The sequence below is a fragment of the Macaca nemestrina genome, chromosome 1 (genome assembly GCF_043159975.1).
Source record: "Macaca nemestrina isolate mMacNem1 chromosome 1, mMacNem.hap1, whole genome shotgun sequence".
In the NCBI taxonomy this organism is placed as follows: Eukaryota; Metazoa; Chordata; class Mammalia; order Primates; family Cercopithecidae; genus Macaca; species Macaca nemestrina.
The window spans coordinates 201,182,690-201,208,278 of NC_092125.1; the positions used below are offsets into that span (position 1 = coordinate 201,182,690).

At 53.3% G+C, this 25,589-nt stretch overlaps 2 protein-coding genes across 6 annotated transcripts in view; one reads left to right on the plus strand and one right to left on the minus strand.

Annotated features, from left to right (window-relative positions):
• Positions 1–4,926, plus strand: part of YARS1 (tyrosyl-tRNA synthetase 1) — a 45,197-nt gene extending 40,271 nt beyond the window's left edge. For all 3 annotated transcript variants that reach the window (XM_071096653.1, XM_071096662.1, XM_071096658.1), the window contains exons 11-13: positions 511–704; positions 1,272–1,413; positions 4,082–4,926. In XM_071096653.1, the coding sequence (XP_070952754.1) occupies positions 511–704; positions 1,272–1,413; positions 4,082–4,192 (447 nt within the window). In that variant the 3' untranslated portion in view covers positions 4,193–4,926. The remainder of the gene's footprint in view (positions 1–510; positions 705–1,271; positions 1,414–4,081) is intronic.
• A 270-nt stretch (positions 4,927–5,196) lies between these two features.
• Positions 5,197–25,589, minus strand: part of NHSL3 (NHS like 3) — a 36,411-nt gene continuing 16,018 nt past the window's right edge. For 2 of the 3 annotated variants that reach the window (XM_011763272.3, XM_071096631.1), the window contains exons 2-7: positions 11,954–12,124; positions 11,794–11,849; positions 11,114–11,237; positions 10,420–10,533; positions 7,768–10,329; positions 5,197–7,323 (exon numbers count right to left, since the gene is read on the minus strand). In XM_011763272.3, the coding sequence (XP_011761574.2) occupies positions 7,301–7,323; positions 7,768–10,329; positions 10,420–10,533; positions 11,114–11,237; positions 11,794–11,849; positions 11,954–12,124 (3,050 nt within the window). In that variant the 3' untranslated portion in view covers positions 5,197–7,300. Of the gene's footprint in view, positions 7,324–7,767; positions 10,330–10,419; positions 10,534–11,113; positions 11,238–11,793; positions 11,850–11,953; positions 12,125–14,064; positions 14,267–25,589 lie in introns of those variants that run through there. The other variant, XM_011763275.2, reaches the window with a different exon arrangement.

A 25,589-nucleotide genomic window follows, 5' to 3' on the forward strand; every position in this document is an offset into this window, starting at 1 on the left:
TTTCCCAGAGACAGAAGGTTATGCACCCAGTGGCCTGGGACCATTGTTCTGGGCTTTTTTTCCCTTCAGCATTGATTTACTTCTCACTGTGTACCCCAACCACCAAAACCACCCTGAGATCAATTCTGGTGCTCCTGCATCAGATGGCAAGGCCAGCAATTGTCCCCCTCCCATCTCCCAGCCCACCTAGGACCTGTCTGGTGCAGCACGTGCACCATAATGGTAGCCATCTAGACAGTCTGGGTCGTTTAATCTCTATCAGAGATCCTTCCACCTCTTAACACGAGCATCTAGGTCCATTTTACTCAAATCTGGCCTCAGTTGAGAGCAGAATATACCTTCAGAGCCCATTCTCCTGTCTACTGTCTGGGACCCAGAAAGAAAGTTAGCTCTAGGGGGTCCTTCCAGGGCCTCTGTAAGGAGTGGGTGCTCTTTTCTGGAATCCAAGAGTTCACCAGGCTGCTTTTCTAATGGATAATGATGCTCTTCCTCCTGACGTCTCCCTGGCAGCACCCAGATGCAGACAGCCTATATGTGGAGAAGATTGACGTGGGGGAAGCTGAACCACGGACTGTGGTGAGCGGCCTGGTACAGTTCGTGCCCAAAGAGGAACTGCAGGACAGGCTGGTAGTGGTGCTCTGCAACCTGAAACCCCAGAAGATGAGAGGAGTCGAGTCCCAAGGCATGCTTCTGTGTGCTTCTATGTGAGTGAGGACTTGGGGTGGGGCACAGGACCTGGGGAGGCCAGGAAGAGTGGGGAATCAGCCCATATGAAGTCCTTCCACACACCAGGTGGAAGCTGTGAGAACACGTGCCTCTTCCTCGCTGATGCCAAAAGTTGATGCATGAAGGACTTACTGTACAAGTACTGTGAATGAAGCATTTTACCTACAGTTAATTTTGTTAAAATAGAAATGGAGGGCTCAAACCAGTACATGTCCAAGTCTTACTGCTAGTAAGGAGTGGTGCAGGGATTCAAATCCCAGTTTTGATGTCTATAAAGTCCTTGCTACGTTATTTTATACTTCCTCCCCTAGAAACACAGATTTTGGTATCTCTCCTGACACACAATTTTGGTATAGCCTGGGTTAATCTAACCCTGGTGATGTGCAGAGATGTAGCAAGATAAGAGGACCTCCTGGGGCTCTGGTACTGAGGATGCCCTAAATCCCATCAGGGCCCCTGTGTAAAGGCCCAGATTGCTTTGGCCTCCACAGTCACTGGAACCCATCCATAACCTCACCCTTCCCTTGTCCTGTGTGTCTTCCCAGAGAAGGGATAAACCGCCAGGTTGAACCTCTGGACCCTCCGGCAGGCTCTGCTCCTGGTGAGCGCGTGTTTGTGAAGGGCTATGAAAAGGGCCAACCAGATGAGGAGCTCAAGCCCAAGAAGAAAGTCTTTGAGAAGTTGCAGGTAAAAAGCTGTAATTGTTCTCCTTCTTGGCTGGGCTGCCTGGACTGTGTCTCCAGACTGTCCTGTTACTGAAGCCATAGCTGCCCCTCTCTGTTGGGACTTCCTGCATTTGAGTCCCTCTCTTCCTCCTCCTTTCCAGATCTTTCTGAATTCAAGGTGCCTGAGGAGCATGGGGGTCTTAGGACCTTGCATTACATCTCCGACAGATCATTTGAGGCCCTGTGTGAGGGACTTCAGACATTTCTTCATTTGATCTTCAGTCTGTGATAGGAGATTATCCCCATTTTACCTGGCAGGTTATCTGACAAGGCCACATAGGGTCACCAGAAATAATGAGGGCAGGGCCAGGTGCGGTGGCTCACTCCTATAATCCCAGCACGTTGGAAGGCCAAGGCAGGCAGATCACCTGAGGTCAGGAATTCAAGACCAGCCTGGCCAACGTGGTGAAACCCTGTCTCTACTAAAAATACAAAAAATTAGCCGGGCATGGTGGTGGGTGCCTGTAGTCCCAGCTACTCAGGAGGCCGAGGCAGGAGAATTGCTTGAACCTGGGAGGCAGAGGTTGCAGTGAGCCAAGATCGTGCCATTGCACTCCAGCCTGGGCAACAAGAGTGAAACTCCGTCTCAAAAAAAAAAAAGAAAAGAAATGATAAGGCCAGGATCAAAACCTTCCCAGGGTCCCTCCTGCCCACCTTGAGTTTAGAGCACTCGTTGTCTCCTTGCTTTCTGGACAATGAAGATCTGGCCTTCCCCAGTGATCCTTGAATTTATTCATTCATTCATTTAACGAATACCGAGTCCATAATGTAGGTGTCAGGCAGTATTCTGGGTGCTTGGCCTACCTTAATGAATAAAGCAGTAGGAGTTGACTCTCCTCATGGAACTAACACTTATGGGTGACTCTTTCTAGTTAATACCGTGTTTCTTCAGTGAGATAGGTAAGTGCTTCTGGAGGACACTGAGAGTCGTTTCTACTCTCCATCCTCTTGCATGAGGCCATTTGCTTTGCCTACTCCCTCCTTTCCTGGTTTTCTAGGCTGACTTTGTGAATCTCTTTTTTCTGGCTATAAAATAAATTTTAATGGTAGAAAACATCTAAAATATAGGAGAAAAACAAACAGAAAAACCACAATATCCTAGTCCTGCCACCTAGAGATACTAAAGAATGTCATTAGTGATTATTTCCTTCTGGTCTTTTGCTATGCTTGGAGTGATAATACGTTTACAGTTTGTCATGCTAAATGCTGTTTATTAATTAGAAACAGGGTCTCACTCTCACCCAAGCTGGATTACAGTGGTACCATCATAGCTCCCTGTAACCTCAAGCCTGTAAACCTCCTGGACTCAAGTGATTCTCCTGCCTCAGCCTTGCAAAGCACTGGAATTATAGGCATGAGCTACTGTACCTGGCCATGATTTTTATTTTATTTTATTTTATTTATTTATTTATTTTTCCTAGATGGAGTCTTGCTCTGTCACCCAAACTGGAGTGCAGTGGCACAATCTCAGCTCACTGCAACCTCCGCCTCCCAGGTTCAAGCAATTCTCCTGCCTCAGCCTCCTAAGTAGCTGGGATTACAGGTGCCTGCCACCACATGCAGCTGATTTTTGTATTTTTAGTAGAGATGGGGTTTCACCATGTTGGCCAGGCTGGTTTCAAGCTCCTGACCTCGTGATCCACCCACCTGGGCCTCCCAAAGCGCTGGGATTACAGGCATGAGCCACTGCGCCGAGCCTCCTGGCCATGATTTCTTTCACGCCTCTAATCCTAGCACTTTGGGAGGCTGAGGAAGGCAGATCGCCTGAGGGCGGGAGTTCGAGACCAACCTGACCAACATGGAGAAACCCCGTCTCTACTAAAAATACAAAATTAGCCAGGCATGGTGGCATATGCCTGTAATCCCAGCTACTTAGGAGGCTTAGGCAGGAGAATCGCTTGAACCTGGGAAGTAGAGGTTGTGGTGAGCCGAGATCACGCTATTGCACTCCAGCCCGGGCAATAGGAGCAAAACTCCATCTCAAAAAAAAAAAAAAAAAAAAAAAAAAAATTGAGGGGTTGCACTGTATAGTATTCTACCATAATTGTCAAAATCTAAACTCTTACTAGACATTGAGGTTGTTCTGTTTTTCACTGTTAGAATGATGTGACTGTGACAGATGTCTTGGTGCATAGGCCTTTGCACTTAGGTTTATTTTCTTAAACTAACTCCCTAAAATGAACTTACTTGAGTCAAAAGATGAATGTGAAAGCTTTTGACAAACATCTCTTAGAAAAGCTGAGCCAGCTTACCCTACTGGTATATAAGAGAGTTTTCAGGCTGGGCGCGGTGGCTCACGCCTGTAATCCCAGCACTTTGGGAGGCCAAGGCAGGTGGATCACCTGAGGTCGGGAGTTCAAGACCAGCCTGACCAACATGGAGAAACCCCATGTCTAGTAAAAATACAAAATTAGCTGGGTGTGGTGGTGCCTGCCTGTAGTGCCAGCTACTCAGGAGGTTGAGGCAGGAGAATCACTTGAACCTGGGAGGCAGAGGTTGTGGTGAGCCGAGATCACGCCATTGCACTCCAGCCTGGGCAACAAGAGCAAAACTCTGCCTCAAAAAAAAAAAAAGGGTTTTCTTGCAGTCCCACCACCATCATTAAAATCATTTTTATCTATCTTGTCCAGGCTGACTTTAAAATTTCTGAGGAGTGCATCGCACAGTGGAAGCAAACCAACTTCATGACCAAGCTGGGGTCCATTTCCTGTAAATCGCTGAAAGGGGGGAACATTAGCTAGCCAGCCCAGCATCTTCCTCCCTTCTTCCACCACCGTGTCATCTGCTCTCTGCAGTCTGCTCCATCCATCACCCATCTGCCCATCTCTCAGGACATGGAAGCAGCGGGTTTGGACTCTATTCGGTGCAGAAATCAGCAATGGGCAGCTCACCCTCCCCGGAACCCAGGATCATCCTGTCTGGCTGCAGTGAGAGACCGACCCCTAACAAGGGCTGGGCCGCAGCAGGGAGTCCAGCCCTACCTTCTTCCCTTGGCAGCTGGAGAAATCTGGTTTCAGTATAACTCATTTAAAAATTTATGCCACAGTCCTTGTAATTGGAAAAATACTGGTGCCCAGGTTTTCTTGGAGTTATCCCAGCAGCTGCGCCTCTAGCTGGGATCCAGTACCTGGACGGGGCTAATTACAGCTTCTCCCCAACAGGAAACTGTGGGATTTGAAAAGGAAAGGGAAGGGAAAACAGAGAACCTAGTGGTCTACCAAGTGGTTGGCAGCTTTCCCAACGTCTGCTTACACTGAGGCTTGGCACTGGGGGGCAGGGCCTGCCCCAGGGCTCTTGGAATTTCCCTTGATCCAGCTAGCCTGGGACATTCCCTAAACCAGCTGCGTGTTAGCATCAGGCAGAATGAATGGCAGGGAGTGATTCTGTCTTCAGAGAGGGTGGGGTACTTCTCCATAAGGCATCTCGGTTCAATCCCCATCGTTGTCATAAATTCAAATAAAATGTCTGAACAAGAGTGTCTGGATGTAAGCTGTACCATCTCAGGAGAGAACACAAGTGTGAGGCAGCTGATGGCCCCTCACCTGGTCTGGGGTTCCTTTACCCTGTAATGGGGGGGTGGGGGGTATAAGATGGACAAAACACCTTGACAGTTCCTTTGGCAGTACTAGGCAGAAGAGGCCCATACTTGGGTCCAATGTGTGCAGCAGGCAAAACATTTTCCCTTCTAAATGTGGGCCCAGGCCACTGCCCTGTCCCCCCCACATTAAGAAGCAATAGGCACAGCCAAGTTTCAATCATTTAATTAACCCCTTTAAATGAAACACAGTTTTTTTCATGTGTCTCACTCAGGCTTCAGGGCAGAGGGAATGGATTTTTTGTTTAGACATATCAAAGACTCAAAAATTTAAAGAAATATATATATGTATATATATACTTCTAACATTTTATGGAAATTAAAAATCAGAGGCTTTTGGTCTCTCCATTTGCTCTAGGTCAAGCTCATTTACCTCAGAGGACAAAGAAGGGTTGCCTCTTCTAGACCCTCCCTTCTCCTTGTGTCCTCTGTCCCACCCAGCAGGGAAACAAGCTCAGAAGATCCAACAGGATGAAGAGTTCCAGTAACGTTGGAGGAGGCAGAGGGAAAGAGAAGTCAGGCTTCCTCCCACCTCCAGCCATTCCCAGGTTGCTGCTGCCAGGGCCTGGTTTCATGCAGCTTTGACCCAGTCCTGGATCCTAGGGGGTGGGGTAGATCAGGAGCTCTGAGCAGAACAGTGCTCACCGATTATCCTCTTTACTAACTCAGTGGGCAGGTGCAGCGTACACCCAGCAGCACTCTCCACTGCCCACAGGCAAGGGAAGAAGATTGATTGATTAGCTACGAGGAGAAGATGGTAGTGACCAGCGGAAAACACCCTGGAGAGGGCCAGAGGAGAACCTGGCTCTCACCACATCCCCTCTGTTCCCAGCCTTGGTGAGGGGGCGGAGAGGTCATGTCAACCTCTCTCTTTAGTGGTGAAGCTAAAAGCAAGGTTCCTTGCCAGACTCAAGCCCAAGTCACTGTTGAGGAAAGAGGATCAAGAAGGAAGGGGTGGCCCTGGGGGGCAGCCACGCTGCTGTGGACCCACAGGGGCCAGTGGGGAAGCCAGCTTGCCTAGACAGGTGGCACAGGCTGCAAATAGGTTAACATTCCTGGAGGAGAGTGCAGTAAGAAAGGCTGATACCTAGGGGACCACGACCCAGCCTGCCCTAGGAGCACTGGATGTCCCTCACTGACTAGGGAAGACTTGAGTATGCACCTGTGGCTTCCCATCCTTGTCACTCGGCAATAGCTCCTCCCAGTGGAACCACCTGTGCTGAAAAGCAGCTGCAGAAAGGACATCCACCGACACGAGGAGAGAGAAAGGTCAGAGAATGAAGTGTGGAGGGCCAGGCCTGGGCCTACTGCTCAAGGAAGCTCTCCCCCTCCAGATGCTCCCTTCCATCCACCTCCTCGGTGCTTGCTCAGCCCAAAGGCTCCTGCCTCTGAAGTGCTGGGTGCCCACCCACCCCAGTGTGGTCAAGGAGGCAAGGGGCAGGTGCTTGACACTGCCAAGTACCCCGAGATGACTCTACTGCTCTTCTGCTCACCCATCTCTTTGGGCCCTGGCAGTCTCCTACTTGTCCCCAGCATGGAGCACCTGGCAGAACTGGAAGGCAGGAGGGTGGTTGGTGAGTTGAGGCACAGGAAGGCTAATCCTCTCTGCACCTTTTGTGCTTTGGAATTCCACAGCCCCACCCCTGCCCCCAGCCTAGAGAAGCCTGTGGGAACAAAATGACTTGGCCACCTCCAGGAACCAAGCAAGAGAAGGAGTAAACTGGATTGGGCAGGAGGGCACAGACTGGTCTCAAGCTATGGGCTGGCTGCTGGGGATGGATTCTGCTGCCATGTAAACAGGCCCTTGGAATGCAACTTCCTGGGCCCTGGAGGATGGCCATGCAGCCACTTTTCAAAAGTGCTTTGATTCTGGACTATAGTATGTGCATGGTTTGGACATGAAAAAAATGAAACTCAGATGAGGTGTCCTGCTCCCAACTCTGCGGCCTCAGGGCCAGCAGGGGGCGCAGCCACCCTCTCCCGCCAGCTACCTCCTTCAAGATGAGGCTAAGGCCAAGACTGAAGCGGCAACTGCCGGAGGTGACCCCATTCAGGAAAAGGCATGAGCGCGGGATGGTTCGGAGGACAGGAGCAACACCAGGCTTGCATAAATATCGAAGGCCGTGGAGGTTAAGGCTGCAGGCGCCCTCTCTATTAGGTTGTGTCTGCTGTATCCTCTCATCCTTGGAGCTGCTCAGGTCCCTGAGATTGTGTTTCTGGGATGGGTCAGCAGTGCCAGTGAGGTGCCTGGTGGTCAGGCCAGCTCTTTCTGTAAGTCTGGGGGAGAAAAAGAAGGGACACTTAGCAAGGGGCCTCCTGGCTTAGTTCTGGCACTAAGAGCCCAACAAGGCATATCCTCACCCAACCTTGTTACCCCTTTTACTATGCCTGCAGCACTGGGCTGGACACCCTACAAATGTTCAGACACTATAATGTAGGTGTCACTGCCCCACACTTTACAATGTAGCTAGGAAGGGCAGGAAAAGATACAAAATTAGCCAGGAATTTGGCTATTGAACCTTGGAATTCAGACACAGTAGGCCTGACACTCACACACCATTCTCTTCCTCTGGGGCCCAGCAAGGGTGATAGCTGGCCCTTCCCAGGCATTCTCAGACCATAAAAGTTAAAGATCCAAGAGCAAATACCCCATGACGGGACTTCAGATTTCCACTTCCCATCATCAGCAATGGGACCCCACCCTAGCACTGCCCACTGTACCTGAGCCCGGGAGGCCCATCTTCTCCTCTGGACCCACCAGCTGCACGACACCTCCATTCTCCGCCAGCTCCCCCTTAGTCCTGTCCTGGGTGTGAGGGAGCCCATTGGTGGGAGGAGCAGTAAGGGGTTCAGCTCGAGGGTAACTGGGGGAGGCGGGTGGGGGGACTCCCACAGATGGCTTGCGGGCCACAGGCGGGGGAGCCTTAGGTGACTTCTTTGGGGCCTGGGGTGGCCGCTGCTCTGAGATGCTCCGGAGTTCTGCCACCAGATTCCGCTGGAGGTCAGCCTGGGTCTCAGGGGACATGGGCCGCTCCAGCTGCAGCTTCCTAGTGCCCTTGGAGAAGATGAAGCTGGCCGTCGAGGCAGGGGACTGGGGAGGCCGTGGTTCTGCCTCAGGCGGTCCGTTGGGCTGGGCACTTGAGAGGCCTTCGTTGGCGGCCAGGCTGCAGGCCTTGAGTCGGACGGCAGCATGGAGCCCTGCGGAGGGGGCAGGCACTGGGCTGGCCCGCCCTGACAGGGCCCTTCGTAGTGGTTTCTGGGGGGCCGATGGCCCCAGTGCTGGGGTGGAAGGCCCTGCTGGAGCACCCACAGAGCGCAGCCGCACCATCTGCAGGAGCGAAGGCGTGACCAGGGGCGCACCTACGTCCTCCCTGGGAGGCCCACCGCCCTTGCTGCAGCCCACCGGTTCCTTCTGAGGGAGCCTGGCCACATGCCCTGGGGCAGAACTAGCAGGAGCTGGGGCTGGCGGAGCTGGAGGAGGGTCTGGGCTACCCTGGGGCTGACTCTGCGAAGCAGTAGCTGAAGAGGACGAAGCAGCCGGGGAGCTGACAAGCTCTGGGGAGCCTGAAAGGCCTGCAGGCTCAGGGCTGGCCACAGAGAAAAAGGCCTCCTCAGGTGGGGGGAAGTCAGCCATGGACAGGTCCTGCTCCTCAGGGGCAGGGGGTGGGGGTGGGGGCCAGTTGGGATCTTGGAGGGGCTCCTCAGCAGTCTCTGGGGCAGATGGTGCCTCCACAACCACCTCTGGCTTCTTAGTGGGTGGTGGGGGTGGATGATAAGATGGGGGTGGGGATGGTGGGGGTGACTGGTCTTTGGAGATGACAGGAGACTCCTGCAGTGGGGTCAAGGTTGTCTGGGAAGTGGGAGGGGACTGGGGACTGGCATCAGTGGTAGAAACAGGCCCAGGAACCATAGCAGGGGCGGCTGGAGCAGAGGCAGCTGGGTTAGGGCTCTTGGGCTTGGAGGGAGGTGGAGAGAAGGGGGCAGGCACCTTGGGGTGAGGAGGTATGACAAACCTGTCACCCAGGGGGGTCAACATCTGTGGCCCAGAGCGGTCTGAGGGGGCTGGGTCAGAGGAGGAGGAACATAGAGACGTGAGGGAAGAGGAGACGGAGGCCCCAGGGGAGCGAAGGGACGTGACACGCTCTGGTTTAGGGGGCTGGGCCTTGCCTGGGGAAGCAGGGGGACCTGCCAGGACCTTGGGAGGGAGGGTGGGAGTACCACTTTGGCTCGAGTATCCACTGGAAGGTGAAAGCGTCCGTTCTGGGGAGCGTGGGGGGCGCCGGGAGCCACCCGGAGATAAGCCAGGTACCCAGTTGTTTGCTGGGTTGGGTGGACAGGGTGCTGCCCCCGCCCCTTCTGAGCCACCAGTGGTGGGTGGCCGAGGCGGCTGGGGCTGCTGCTTACGCTCAGGCTTAGGGGGCAACCCTAAGGGCCCATCAGGCACTGCTAAGCCCCGCTGATGGAGGGAGTGGGTCCGGCGGGGAGGGGGTGGAGGCCGCTTCAGCTTACGTAGGGACACACTCCGGCCAGACAACTGCCCACTGCTCCGAATGCTGAGTGTGTCTGAGGCCTCAGCGGTGCTGCCCCCACTGGGGGAGCCCCTCCCACTGCCTCCTTGGGGAGGGGGTGCCATGCTATTGCTAGCCATAGAGCCCTCCGGCTGGCCCTCAGAGCCACCCTTAGAGGAGAGGGTGGAACCGTCAGACACAATGGTGTCGGAGGATTGAGAGTGGCTCCAGGTGTCACTGGAGGAGGACGGGTGGCGGCTGCGGGGCTGTGGGCTGGAGACCGAGGAGAAGCGCCCCAGCGAGCGGACTGAGGCTGGGCTGGCCGAGTGCAGGCTGCAGCGGCTTAGTGTGCGCAGGCTGCAGCGGCCCAGGGCCACCACGTCCACTGTGGGCGGCAGCACAGCATGTGGAATCAACTTCGACAGGTAGGTGGCCTGGGGGGAGATGGACATGGCCGGGCTCAGGGACTCTGCAGGCCCTGCCCCTCCTGTCAATCCAGGCACTGCTAAGGACATGGGCCGGGTCAATGGTGGGGGCCGGGCGCCCGTGGACCGGCCAACAAAGGTGTCATCCCGGTAGACACGGTCAATGTGGCGCTGCAGCATGGCCTCTGTCTCAGCACTAGCCTCCGCCTCTGCCTCCAGCGCCTGCAGGGACACCCGGGCCCCCATCCCTGAGGTGCCTCGGGGGCGGCCGTCCACTGTGGGGATGCGTACAGCATCCAGTGCACCAGGAGCCCGGGGCGTGCCTGGTGCCTCACGCTCATTCCGCAGGCCTGGAAGGGACAGGGAGGAGGTGGGGTCAGCAGAGAGGGATGACCAAGGCTCCCCACCCACCACCACTGCCCTCCTAAACCAGGCCTCACCAAGCTCCTTCTGCACATGCTGCGGGAGTCCTAGCACAGTGCTCCGCCGCTCCCGCCGACGCCGCCCTGACTTTCCAGATTTGGGAAATGAGTCATGGGGTCGGAAGGTGGAGCCTGGGGGCCAGTCGGGGGAGAAAAACTGTTATAGCAAAGGACTCAGGGCACATTCTGCAGGGCACTACTTTTGTAGTAAGAGCTCTGCGAGAAATGATTTCCGCAGTCAAGTAGGTATGGGCAAGGCTAGGTTAAACAAAGCTAGAGGCTTCTTTTCTGTAAGACGTCTGGAAGGCTACTAAGTCAACGATGGTAATTTCCCTTTAGTGATAGCTTATTATTTAGTAAACATATTATTATGTGTTAGTCAGCATGCTAAACATTTGGCATTCATTCCAATAAGATACTTATCCTCATTTTTAGAGAATATCAAACAGAAGTTCAGAGAGGTTAAGGGTCTTCCCAAGGTCACACAGCTGGCACGTAGTTACACCAGGCCTCCAACAGTTAAGATTTTCTAACTCTTAAACTGCTTTATAGTTAGTGTGTATCATGAATGTGCAAGAGGACACAGGGTACCGTGTTTCCCGAATTCATTGAATCAGAGAGCCTGGCGAAACACTGGATAAGGAGGAAAAGAAGCTACAGATGCTGGGACCCAGTGGTGCCCCCCGTCCCTCTCCCCTGCCCGTGAATCCACCTTTGCGCTGGATCATCTCCGAGCGGATGGAGAGCGCGTCCTCTGCTGTGGAGCTCTCGGCCACGTAGGAGGTGGTCTGGCTGCAGCAGGAGATGTTGTCTTCATCCGGCCCCGTCCGTGAGGACTATCAGGGTAGAAGGAGATCAGGCCCTGATCTGGCTGGCGCTGCCTCCTCAAGGCTCCCCAGTGGAACTTTTTTTATTTTTGAGACGAATCTGTCGCCCAGGCTGGAGTGCAGTAGCGAAATCTTGGCTCACCGCAACCTCCGCCTCCTGAGTTCAAGCGATTATCCTGCCTCAGCCTCTCAAGCAGCTGGGATTATAGGTACCTCCCACCATACCTGGCTAATTTTTGTATTTTTGGTAGAGACAGGGTTTCACCATTTTGGCCAGGCTGGTCTCCAACTCCTGACCTCAAGTGATCCACCCACCTTGGTGTCCCAAAGTGCTGGGGTTACAGGTGTGAGTCACCATGTCTAGCCTCCCACTCGAACTTTTGAGTCACATATCCCCTCCAGCATCACCTAGCACTGAGAAACCCTGGACTGGCCCTCAGGGGTCATTTAGTGTAGCCTTTTGTGATAGAGGAAAGAAACTGAGACCCAGAAATGTTCCAAGATATCCTTGCCAGGGGTCAAGCAGGTAGAGAAGAGTCAGGACTGAGTTGGAGACAGGGCTCACCTGGATACTCTGGGTGTCTCCATGGTCCCAGCCGCCCTTGTTCAGTTTCTGTTTCTCTGGAAGACACCAGAAGGGTTTGTTGAGTTAGGCCCCTGACCTTGAGAGCTGACAATGCAGCACTGGAGGGAGGAGAGGGGAGTGGAGTGGAGAGGAAGGTTACCTTGGTGTTGTAGGGAGCGGAGCCCCTCCTGGGCCTGAGTGTGCAGCTCTTCCAGGTGCGGGGGTCGCCCACTGGGGAAGAAGACGTTGTCCTGGTGCTCATCCACTGCAGACCCTGGCCCCTGGCCGGGCCCTACACTTAGACGTTTGTCATTCTCAGCCTTGGCAGAGCCTAGTGGGAGGGAGGAGGAAGGGAAATGAGGCAAAGGCATCTGGGCCCTGCAGGTGCACAGGTACCATGGCAAGGGCACCCACGGTCCCCAGACTGCACACAGCCCTTGCATATACAAGCAATGCCCCCTTCCCCCAGTCTGGACACATAACCCACAGTTCTGCAGTAAACACTCAACACACACAGCCCCCATATACACAAACTACACCCAAGTGTACATAAATCTAAGTACCCATACCACACAAAGGGCCCCATATAAGGCACCACACACAGGGCACACAGGTACACAGGTCTACTGTGTATGTACACAGCACCCACAGACGTCGTTCATGTATATAAACAAAGGGCATCTGAGTATAAACACACGTAGGTACGCACACTGAGCACACCAGCCCACACGTAAACACAACACCCACAGTCCCTGCTCTGTATATACACAAACAGTAACCAAGTATATACACGACTGTGTACTCACACATCACTCAGGGCCCCACAAAAGACATCCCGAGTATACACATAGCCCATAGCAAATACATTGCTCTCGCCTCCATACCCAAAACCCCACTTCACAGGAAAACAAACCACCCTTTTCATGCCACCGCTTGACCCAGGTCCAGGAAGAAGACACCATGGGAAATCAGGAAGGAGAGCTGGCATGAGTTACAACCAGATTCCCAGAAAATCCTAGGGGGGATGCAGACTAGGGAGATAACTTCCTGGATCCCCTACTCACCCATGTGTCTGCCCCTTAGTGGAAAGATGGGCAGGGGAGGGGAGAAGAAAGACCCAGGCCCCTCCACCCGCCCAAGGGAGCTCCAGTCTCTCTTGGGGAAATAGTCCCAGGTATCCCCCTCTCCTGGAGGCCCTGGCCCCTGCTGCAGAGGAGCCAGAGATCCATTACAAAGGATCCTGTTACAAGCCCCGCCTGTGGAGGGGCTGGCCATCTAATCCTGGGGATGGGGGGCTGTGTCAGCACTTTGCAGCCCCAGCCCCCCTTTAAATGAAACCCACAACATAAGCAAAAGCACTGGAAGGGTCATGTGACCTTGGTAGCACCTTATAAAGCGACAGGAACAAAACAAGCCCTTTAAAGGGCCATGCCCCAGGAGCAGGGTCCTCAGTTCAGAAACCTGCCTTTCCTCCTCCCTCAGCCCATTCGTCAACAGCCACAGCTCCTGCCCCAGGGAGTCTGCAGGAATCCCACAGGTCAGAGCTAGGAGGCCCCCAACAGATCTGACCAGAGCAGTGTCCTAGATCCCCAGATTTTGCCAGCGGGGAAGTGGTTCAAAGGGGCAAGGCCTTGCCTAAGGTCACTCAGCAATAGGAGTCAGACAGACCCTGGACTCAACTCCAGGTTTCCAGAGGGGACTCATGGATCACACTCAGACTGGGGGCCCCCAACCCTCAAAAGTCCAATAAACTCTGATCCCTATGTCTTAATCCAGGACTGAAAGCCCAATTCCTAGGAGAAGGAAGGAGGAACAGGCCCCTCCCTCCAAAACTTCTCCATTCCCAGGCCTCTAAACAAGATTTCACTGAGCAGGCTCCCCAACTTGCAGTGGTACTACTCTCCTCTCTTCTGGGCTGTCCACGTCCCGTCCTCCCCGGCACACTAGAAAGGCTAGTACATCTTGACTGGGAGGCTGTACCCAGTAAAGTGTGGGTACCCCGGCAGGGAGGCAAGTCTCGCGGGAGGGCTGCAGGCTTCAAGGTCAGAGACACCTGGATCCATCCTCCCAAGCCACAAGCAGGGCCCAGACAAAGGCAGCAACAAAGCGGCTGGACAAAAGCACAGGCGGACGGGAGATTCTGGCCTCATTATCAGCCCCCAGCCCCTACCCCATTACTCTTGCCCAGTCTTGATCCCCCATTCTACATAAGGGTCTGGCAAAGGGAGGCTTCGAGCATCCCTCCCCTCCCCCCAAGCCACACCCACTCACCCTTCTTCTTAAATAGCCCTAGGAGCGCCGGGAGGTGGCGGCCCACGAACACCACCATGACTGCGGGCGCCACTCGGGATGTTCCCTATCCCACCCAGCGTCTCCAGAGCAGAGTGCGGGGCGTGCCTTCACTGTAACCCAGCACTATGGGGATGTGAGCCCTCCCGCCCAGCCGCAGAGCGCCGGCTCCAGGCAGAGGAGGGGGAGGGGCTGCTCTCCAGGTCCTCCTCCCACCTTCGCCACTGATCCCGCCCATCTGCCGACCCCGCCCCTCAAATGGGGTGCAGAGGCACAGAAAGGAAACTGCGGCCAGGAGTCCGTGGGTGTTCTGCTCCAGTAGAGTATGATTAGGAGGAACGAAGATACTCAATCCAGTAGCGGATCACTCATCCTGCCCCCAAGTCCAGAGTTAAGGCAGGGGTCCCAGCTGCCAGATGGTAGGTGGAGGGGCCACCAGACTAGACTTGGCAGAGTGCCCACCTGTAAGCCTCCTGGCTGGCTAGAGTAATTCCCTGGGGAAAGAGCTCAGAGCCTGTAGCAGCCAGGCAGGAGCCCAGAGCTGCTAGTGGGATGGCAAGGCTGTGGGCAGAGGCCCCCAGAGGGGCAGGGGCCAGTCCCAGGACACAGTCCTGGGAAGCCAGGGAGATGCCCAGAGCAGAACCACAGTGGCTGGAGGTACAGCCCCTCATACATATGTTCAGCCCCACACTTTCCACAGGACTTTCTTCCTACTTTGGCAATGTGACATCAGAAGCCCAGAGAAACATGGCCGGGCGCGGTGGCTCAAGCCTGTAATCCCAGCACTTTGGGAGGCCGAGACGGGTGGATCACGAGGTCAGGAGATCGAGACCATCCTGGCTAACACGGTGAAACCCCATCTCTACTAAAAAATACAAAAAACTAGCCGGGCGAGGTGGCGGGCGCCTGTAGTCCCAGCTACTCAGGAGGCTGAGGCAGGAGAATGGCGTAAACCCAGGAGGTGGAGCTTGCAGTGAGCTGAGATCCGGCCACTGCACCCCAGCCTGGGCGACAGAGCAAGACTCCGTCTCAAAAAAAAAAAAAAAAAAAAAAAAAAGAAACATAGTGAACTCTCCAAGATCACACTTAATCTTGCAGAGGCTCGACTTCAAAGCAGACCTCCTTCTCCCCTAGCCTGGAATTCTTCACATTGGCCCCACTCTGTCAGTGATTCTGTCCTGGATCACCAGGCAGGGAGAACAGAATTAGCCAAGAAACAGCCCATGAGTGAAGGCAGTAAAAAAGGAGGTGAGGTGGAGAAGTACTGGGAAGGAAGTCAGGTCCAGGTTCAAATCCAGCTCCATCACACAAGTCATGACCTCATATGAAAACAAGGCCAATAACTCCTCTTTTTAAGATTGCTGTGGCTCACGCCTGTAATCCCAGCACTTTGGGAGGCCAAGGCGGGCAGATCACTTGAGGTCAGGAGTTCGAGATCAGCCTGGCCAACATGGTGAAACCTTGTCTCTATTAAAATTAAAATTAAAAATTAGCTTGGTGTGGTGGTGCATGCCTATAATCTCAGCTACTCGGGAGGCTGAGGTAGGAGAATCTCTTGAACCCGGGAGCCGGAAGTTGCAGTGAGCCAAGATCCCACCACTGCACACCAGCCTGAATGACAGAGCGAGACTCCATCTCAGAAAAAAAAAAAAAAAAAAAAAAAAAAAACAAGATGGTTGTATCCATTCATTTGATCAGCAAACATGTATTAACCTAGTACTAGGGACTATAGTTAATGGAGAAGAACTTTATCTTGCTCACCAGTTTATCCCCAGAGTCAAAATCAGTGCCTGGAACATGTTTTTTTTGTTGTTGGTGGTTTTTTTTTTTTGATGGAGTCTCGCTCTCTCGCCCAGGCTGGAGTGCAGTGGCCAGATCTCAGCTCACTGCAAGCTCCGCCTCCCGGGTTTACGCCATTCTCCTGCCTCAGCCTCCCGAGTAGCTGGGACTACAGGCGCCCGCCACCTCTTCCGGCTAGTTTTTTGTATTTTTTAGTAGAGACGGGGTTTCACCGTGTTAGCCAGGATGGTCTTGATCTTCTGACCTTGTGATCCGCCCCTCTCGGCCTCCCAAAGTGCTGGGATTACAGGCTTGAGCCACTGCGTCCGGCCATGGAACATGTTATGAGTTGACTTCAAAAAATATTTGATGAATACATGGATGAGGTAAACTAACAATGTAATTTTGGGAAGTGAAGACTCCAGAGCCGTGACAGGAAGGTTTGGTGGGGCCGGAGGGGAGAGTGGTTTAGTTAGGTTGTCAAGAAAAGTCCCTCTAAGAAAAGAATAGGCTGGGCACAGTGACTCACACTTGTAATCCCAGCACTATGGGAGGCAGGAAGATGGCTTGTGGTCAGGAATTCAGGATCAACCTGGGCAACAAGGCAAGATCCCATCTCTACAAAAAACTTTGAAAATTACCCAGGCATGGTGACACACACCTGGGGTCCCAGCTATTGTGAGGCTAAGACAGGAGGATTGCTTAAGCCTGGGAGGTTGAGGCTGCAGTGAGCCATGTTCTAGCCACTGCACTCCAGCCTTGGTGACAGGCATCTTTAAAAAATAAAATCAGGCCGGGCATGGTGGCTCACGCCTGTAATCCCAGCACTTTGGGAGGCCGAGGCAGGCGGATCACGAGGTCAGGAGGTCGAGACTATCCTGGCTAATATGGTGAAACCCTGTCTCTACTAAAATACAAAAATATTAGCCGGGCGTGGTGGTGGGCGCCTGTAGTCCCAGCTACTCAGGAGGCTGAGACAGGAGAATGGTGTGAACCCGGGAGGCGGAGCTTGCAGTGAGCTGAGCTCGCACCACTGCACTCCATGGAGCCTGGGCGACAGAGCGAGGTTCCCTCTCAACAACAACAACAAAAAAAATAAAATTGGCCAGGCGCGGTGGCTCACGCCTGTAATCCCAGTACTGTGGGAGGCCGAGGCGGGCAGATCACCTGAGGTCAGGAGTTTGAGACCAGCCTGGCCAACATGGTGAAACCCTGTCTCTACTAAAAGGACAAAAAAATTAGCCGGGTGTGGTGGTGCACACCTGTAATTCCAGCTACTCAGGAGGCTGAGGCAGGAGAATCACTTGAACCCAGGAGGCAGAGGTTGCAGTAAGCCGAGATCCCGCCACTGCACTACAGTCTGGGCAAGAGTGAGACTCTGTCTCAAAAATAAATAAATACAATAAAATAAACAGAAAAGGACATTGGAACTGAGACTTGCATACAGAGGAGCCAGTCAGGGCAGGTACCTGGGGGAGAGTCTTCTAGACAGGCTACAGCAAGTGGAAAGGCCTTGAGGCAGGAGTGGTGGGTTTCAGGGAAGACAGAGGAGGCCAGTATGGCTGGAGGATTGAGCAATGGAAAGAATGGTAGGAGACAGAATCAGAGGAGAGCAGGTGCCAGGTAAGACTAGGCCCCATACGCCTTGAGGGTTTCAGCTGGGTTGTGACACTTAAAAAATATTCCGGGGCCGGGCGCGGTGGCTCAAGCCTGTAATCCCAGCACTTTGGGAGGCCGAGATGGGCGGATCACGAGGTCAGGAGATCGAGACCATGCTGGCTAACACGGTGAAACCCCATCTCTACTAAAAAATACAAAAAAAAAACTAGCCGGACGAGGCGGCGGGCGCCTGTAGTCCCAGCTACTCGGGAGGCTGAGGCAGGAGAATGGCGTAAACCCGGGAGGCGGAGCTTGCAGTGAGCTGAGATCCAGCCACTGCACTCCCGCCTGGGCGACAGAGTGAGACTCCGTCTCAAAAAAAAAAAAAATATTCCGGGCCAGGCGCAGCGGCTCAAGCCTGTAGTCCCAGCACTTTGGGAGGCCGAGACGGGTGGATCACGAGGTTGGGAGATCGAGACCATCCTGGCTAACACGGTGAAACCCCGTCTCTACTAAAAAAATACAAAAAACTAGCTGGGTGTGGTGGCAGGCGCCTGTAGTCCCAGTTACTCAGGAGGCTGAGGCAGGAGAATGGCGTAAACCCAGGAGGTGGAGCTTGCAGTGAGCTGAGATCCGGCCACTGCACTCCAGCCTGGGCGACAGAGCGAGACTCCGTCTCAAAAAATAATAATAATAATAACATTCCGGCCATGCACGGTGGCTCACATCTGTAACCCAGCACTTTGGGAGGCTGAGGCAGGTGGATCACTTGAGGTCAGGAGTTTTTTTTTTTGTTGGTTTTTTTTTTTTTTTTTGAGACGGAGTCTCGCTCTGCCACCCAGGCTGGAGTGCAGTGGCCGGATCTCAGCTCACTGCAAGCTCCGCCTCCCGGGTTCACGCCATTCTCCTGCCTCAGCCTCCCGAGTAGCTGGGACTACAGGCGCCTGCCACCTCGCCTGGCTAGTTTTTTGTAGTTTTTAGTAGAGACGGGGTTTCACAGTGTCAGCCAGGATGGTCTCGATCTCCTGACCTCGTGATCCGCCCGTCTCGGCCTCCCAAAGTGCTGGGATTACAGGCTTGAGCCACCGCGCCCGGCAAGGTCAGGAGTTTAAGACCAGCCTGACCAACATGGTGAAACCCCGTCTCTACTAAAAACACAAAAATGAGCTGGGTGTGGTGGCGGTGTGTACCTATAGTCTCAGCTACTCAGGAGGCAGAGGGGACAGAATTGCTTAAACCCAGGAGGCAGAAGTTGCAGTAAGCTGAGATCACGCCATTGCACTCCAGCCTGGGTCAGAGTGAGACTCCATCTCAAAAAAAAAAAAAAAAAAAAAAAAAAAATTCTGGGCTAGCACTGTGGCTCACACCTGTAATCCTAGCACTTTGGGAGGCTGACCTGAGATCAAGAGTTCGAGACCGGGCCAGGCGTGGTGGCTCACACCTGTAATCCCAGCACTTTGGGAGGCCGAGGTGGGTGGATCACTTGAGGTTGGAAGTTTGAGACCAGCCCAACCAACATGGAGTAACTCTGTCTCTACTAAAAATACAAAATTAGCCAGGCATGGTGGCGCATGCCTATAATCTCAGCTACTGGAGAGGCTGAGGCAGGAGAATCACTTGAACCCAGGAGGTAGAGGTTGCGGTGAGCCAAGATCACGCCATTGCACTCCAGCCTGGGCAAGAAGAGTGAAACTCCATCTCAAAAAAAAAAAAAAGAGCTCGAGTTCCAGACCAGCCTGGCCAACACAGTGAAACCTCATCTCCACTAAAAAAAGTACACAAAGGCCGGGTGTGGTGGCTCACACCTGTAATCCCAGCACTTTGGGAGGCCAAGGTGGGTGGATCACAAGGTCAGGAGTTTGAGACCAGCCTGGTCAACGTGGTGAAACCCCGTCCCTACTAAAAATACAAAAATTAGCCAGGCGCAGTGGCGGGCACCTGTAATCCTAGCTACTCAGGAGGCTGAGGCAGGAGAATTGCTTGAACCCAGGAGGCGGAGGTTGCAGTAAGCTGAGATCATGCCACTGCACTCAACCTGGGTGACAGAGCAAGACTCCCATTTTGGGGGGAAAAAAAAAATTAGCCAGGTGTGGTGGCAGGCGCCTGTAATCCCAGTTACTCGAGAGGCTGAGGCAGGAGAATCTCTTGAATCCAGGAGGCAGAGATTGCAGTGAGCCAAGATCACAGCCATTGAACTCCAGCCTGGGCAAGACAGCAAAAAAATTCCATCTCAAAAAAAAAAACAAAAAAGGTTTCCTGGGAGGCTGGGCTTAAGCCCAGGAGTTCGAGGTTACAGTGAGCTATAATTGTGCCACTGCACTACAGCCTGGGCAACAGAGTAAGTCCCTGTCTCTAAAAAAAAAAGTAAATATATAAAAATAAAACTTAAAAAAAAAAAAGATTCCCCTGGTAACTCTAAAAAGCACAGCAGAGACTGTGAAAGAGAATCTGTGAACTATATATATGTATCTGTGCAGTATCCCACCAGCCGTGCCTAAGGACACCCCTCTGTCATAGCACCTTTCTCTCTGAGTCTCTAGGGAACTAAAAATTCACAGAGGCTCCCAAGCAACACAACCCCCCTGCAGTCCCTTCCCCATTTGCTGCCACCCTAGCACTGGCCTCTGAGACTACTCAAGTACAAGCTGAGGTCTTACTCTCCAGAGAACAAACATTTGTGGAGCTGAATCGTCACATCAACAAATCAATGAGATCTAAACAACAATCCTAAGAAGTAGGCACTTTTATTCCTATTTTATAGAAGAGGGAATGGAGACCAGAGGGAGCAAGCATTATAAAGCTGCCCTCTCTGGCCTCCACGGTATAAATGGCAAATCAGTATTCTCAGAACAACTTGAATCCAAAAGTCATGTTCTGTGCACTGTGCCAGCTACAAACCTGATCTCCCCTCTGAAAAAGGGTCATGGGACTCTACAAATTGGAGGTTTCTTGACCACCTACTGTCCCCACTATTCCCCTCTTAGGCCAGATCCACCCACCCACCCACCCTTCTTATCAGTCTCACACAAACAGAAAAGACCAGTAGACCGACATTTGCAGGGTGATTAATTCATGCCAGGCACCATGCCAGGTCCTGGTGAAAGGCAAAATGCAGTCTCTGTCCTCATGGGTCTTACAAAAGTTCTTCGAGGCAGGTACTGGAAGGTACTTTCCTAGTAATTGATCATGGGCCTATGAGGCTCAGAGAGCTAGGTGACTTCCCAAACTCTGGCTGGCTCTAAAACTGGAGCCTTTCACCATACCGGACAGTCATCCTCAGCTACCCTCTAAGCAGGGAAACTAAGGGCTGAGTTCCTGTCAAGACAGGGATAGAGGAACATCAGCTCATCAAGGTCCCAAGCCCACAGCTGGCAGTCAGGGCCACAGCTGCAAATTCCCAGAAATCCAAGGGCTTACATTTGATAACATCTGGTTGCCCCAGCAACACCCCTCCCCCTCCCCACCCAAGTCAGAGCCCGCAGCCTCTCGGAGTCACCCCAGATCTATACACCTGTGGCTTGGTTGGGGAGGGGCTCAACAACCTGAGTCTCAGGTGACTGGGAAGGGTACTTCACAAAGAAACTGAGGTCCAGAGAGTGGAAAGACCTTGCCCACAGCCACACTTAGAGTCCTTGTTCCAGGGCTTTCTGCCCTGGCAATCCAGAGGTGCAGCCTAGGGCTGAGGCCATGAGGGAAGCACCCCATATCGCACCTCCATCCCCAACCTGCCTGGGGGAGGAGGCTTCCTGGATCTGAGAAGACACTGCTTCTGGTGGCCACGTCCCCAGCACACAGGGCACACCGGGAAGCACACTTGCGGGCTCCTCAACTCAGACAGTTTACCAGGGCAGAGACTCGGGCAGCAGGCAGCGTCCCACTGAACCCGGGAGGCAGAGGTTGCAGTGAGCTTAGATCATGCCACTGCACTCCAGCCTAGGTGACAGAGCAAGACTCCATCTTGAAAAAAAAAAAAATTAGCTGGGTGCCCTGCACAGGTGGGCACTCTCAAAACCACACCCACATGGCCGGGCACCGTGGCTCACACCTGTAATTCCAGCACTTTGGGAGGCCAAGGCGGGCGGATCACGAGGTTAGGAGTTCAAGACCAGCCTGACCAACATAGTGAAACCCCGACTCTACTAAAAATACAAAAATTGGCCAGGTGTGGTGTCAAGCTCCTGAAATCCCAGCTACTCAGGAGGCTGAGGCGGGAGAATTGCTTGAACCCGGGAGGCTAAGGTTACAGTGAGCCAAGACCACGCCATTGCACTCCAGCCTGGGTGACAGAGTAAGACTCCATCTCAAACAAACAATAATAAACACCCATAAAGCACACCTAAGCCACCCTAGTCCCTGCCTTCCTCACCCGTGAGCGACTGCACAGACCCACACTCGGCCTGCCAAGGGGCTGTGTGTACAGAAAAACAGGTGTGTGTAGCCCCTACTCAGGGGCTTTCCAAAGCCTGGGGAAAGGGCAGAATGGGGAGGGAGCCCCTGCCTCCCAAGGCCATGCACATGCGCACACACTTTCTTGGCAACATCCTCCATGGGGTGAGGCCTCAACCTGCCCCATTCCAGAGCAAGGGGCGGGGGTGGTGGCGCGCCCACAGCCAGGCAGGCCTGACTCAGGGGAGAGGAATGAGGGGGGAGGGCACAGCTGTCCAGGTGGCCTTGCTCAGGAGGCTGAACCCTCCAAAGCCAACCCAGCCCCCAACTCCCTACTCCTGTCCGAACTGTCCCTGGCCAGCCCATGAGCCAGAATCCTGGGTGTTCAGAGGCCCCTAGCCTCAACCCCTCACTGTACAGGTGGACAAATGAAGGGCCCCTGCCCCCCCGCCGTTACACATTCTAGAAGCAGAAGCAGAAACCAGAATGTTTGTAGATTTTATTCCCAAAGAGGCAAGACAAAGGAAAACGAGCATAACAAACTTTCAGGTGGAGGCACTTTATGGTTCTCAAAACACTTTCTCTTCTACTGTATCGCAGAACACCTAACAAGAAAGTTAAAAGGCAGTAGTTTCCTTTTCACAAATGAGCACCAGGAGGCTCAAGGGAAAGTGACTAACTTGCTCAAGGTCATCCAACCAGGGAGTGGTTGAACCTGGGTCTCACTCCAACAACCTTAGTGATCCTAAGTCTGAGAAAGTTAATGGGTAAGGGAGGTTGAGGGGTGGGGGCACGACCTCAATCCCTGCCCAAAGAAAGTGGGGGCACTGTACCCCACCTGTGCGGGAATCCCCCTCCTTCCTTCCCTTGGTGTCCAGCCCCACCCCAGCAAGGACAGAGCTGACAGGCCGGTTCTAAGGTAAATAATGGGGGGCAGGGAGTGCCCAGAGCAGGGAGGGGAGGAGCCCATCCCACGGGGTGCCCTGGGGGAACAGGCAGTAGTGCACGGAGGAATTAGCTACAATAATATTAATAAATGTCCTAATGAGTTTCTGGGCTAGTATTTGCTCCCAGCAATGACATAATAATCCCTTTCAGCCAAGGCACAATTCTAACTTTCCATAGCCCTTTCCTTAGTTCCTTCAAGGCATGATTATCCCCATCTTATGGATGCCAGAGGCAGCCACCACAGAGTAGGGAGAAGAAAGAGCGGGAATCAGGAGGTCTGGATTCCAGGCCTTGGATGAATGAATTGGCCTCTCTGGGCCTCAGTCCCCTCATCTGTAATGTGGGACTAATACCCACCTCACAGAGTGCCTGGGAACCTTAAAGAAAGCCACACAATCTAGTGTAAACCCTGACCCCAAGGGTCAGAGACTTGCCCAAGGTCACACTGCCAGTAATGGCAAAGGCAGGATGTGAGCCCAACTCTGACTCATGTTCTTCCCATGCCACCAGCAGCCTCCTCTCCCCTCTACTCTAGCTCTCTTCAAATCTCAAGTAGGGTTAAGGGCCATTAAGATAAGGTCTGATAAGGAACACTTGACATCAGCTCCCTATCTCTCCTCAGTGATACCCCTCCATCTGGCAGCCCTAACCCCTCAGTTTGGGAGGGAAGGGAATTCCAGGCCCAGACCAGATCTCACTGCCCTGAAGTGAGGAGTCCCAGGTTGGAGCTTGCATTTCCCCTTAATTGCAACATGATCCTGAGCCAGGCACTGTGCTTTTCTGGGCCTCAGTTTCTTCATCTGAGATGTGGTGGGGGTTGGAGAGATGATCTCCAAAGAGCTCTCACCATGGATGACTCTGCCCCTAGAAGGATGGGGGGTCAGTGGTTCCCTGCTTTGAGTTGGGGCCTGGGGCAGCAAGGAGATTCTGCTTATCTCAGATCCCTCAGATCAAAGAGAGCTGGACCAGCCTCTTATCTGGAAGCCCAGGGCTCCCACAAGCAAGTCACCCAAGCAGTTGGTCACAAGTCTCCCCACAAGAAAGGGGAGGAGACATGGGGGGAATGGAGGAGGGAGCCTTCTCCAGCTGTGGAACCTACCAAAGACCCCAGACTCCAAGAAGTTAAACCTCCAGGTCTACAGGCAAGGGGAGGGATGAAAAGAATTCCAGATGTTCTGACTCCAGCAGTCCCTTCACTCAGTCTCCCCATGTGCACGATGGGAACAATAAATCCAACCAGAAGGAGTGCCACGTGTGTAAGCTTGACCGTGCAATGCGTGGGAACAGGAAGAGGGCAGGTCTTCCTAGGCTACCAATTCACACCCACCACTATTCCCCAACCCACCCAGAACCAAGTGCCCAGCTAGCCTTTGGAGGGGAGAGTTGGGTGGATCCCTGAATGCCAAGACCAAACACTCCTGGCAGGTTACAGTGTCTTTCCAGCAGTCAGGAGGCCTCACCTCATACACCTTCACCCTTCTCTACCTTCCAAGGGCATTTGATCCGAGGGATCAACCCTTCCTTGAGTCTTGATTTCCCCTTCCCACTTGCTCCCTCTCTAAGCGCTTGGAGGCTTTAATGCTTAGTCCTCAACCCATAACCCTCCCCACAGTGCTTCCTCCACTAGTCCTCTCTACATAGTCCAAATCCCTGGGGGCTGCAGGCTTTCTCTGCCCAGAGGACGCGCAGGCACCTCCATCATAAGATGACACCCTTCTATTCCTAAACGGATGAAGGGCACAGGCTTTGTAATGTGACAGGCTTGAGTTTGAATCCAGATTCAGCCATCTCCTTGCTGTGGCCTTGAGAAAGTGACTTCACTTCTCTGAACTCCAGCCTCCTCATCTCTAAAATGGGAGAATAGCCTGTCGCTTGTGGGACTGTTAGAGGACAAAGGACAAATGAACTAACTGATGTAAAGGGACAGCATAGGGCCTTATTTTTATCTTTGCTACCATCTCCCAGCCAAGCAGCCTCAAGCACAGCTCCCTCTGGCCCTTACTCTCAACATCTGGTTAATCCCAGGTCTTATCAATTCAGTCACTTCCTCCGAAGTCTCTCTCTGTAGCTGCCACTCCTGTCCACTCCCACAGCCCGCACCCTGTCCCCAGCCCTCACCTCATCACCTCTCCCCTGGATTACTGCAACAGTCTCTCAGCCTCCACTCTCACCACCCCACCCCTCAACCTGTCCTGCCTGCACCTGCCCCCACCCTAGAGCCATCTTCCTAACACCCCATTTTTGTAGACTCCTCCCCCTTGCTCAAACACCTTCACTGGCTCCCTATGGCCTGCAGACTCCAGACCTCTCTCCCTGCCTTGTACTCTCTCCCTCCTTCTCTCACAGACTAATGAAATGATTACTTATACTGGCACTTGAGTACTTATACTCAAGCTCCAGTCCCCATCTGGGCCTGTCACAGCAGAGGCTGACGCCGAGGATGACTTAGGATCCTCAGCACAAGTAAAACCAAAGGTACTGAGGTCTACATTCCCAATGGAACCTCAAGAAAAGGACCCTCGGCTACTTTTCCCTCCCACCTCCATGTTCAGTCTCAACTCCATTTGTTTTTTGTTTTTGAAATGGAGTCGTGTTCTTGTCACCCAGGCTGGAGTGCAGTGGCACAATCTCGGCTCGCTGCAACCTTCACCTCCTGGGTTCAAGCAATTCTCCTGCCTCAGCCTCCCAAGTAGCTGAGATTACAGGTGCCTGCCACCATGCCTGGCTAGTTTTTGTATTTTTAGTAGAGACAGGGTTTCACCATATTGGCTGGGCTGGTCTCAAACTCCTGACCT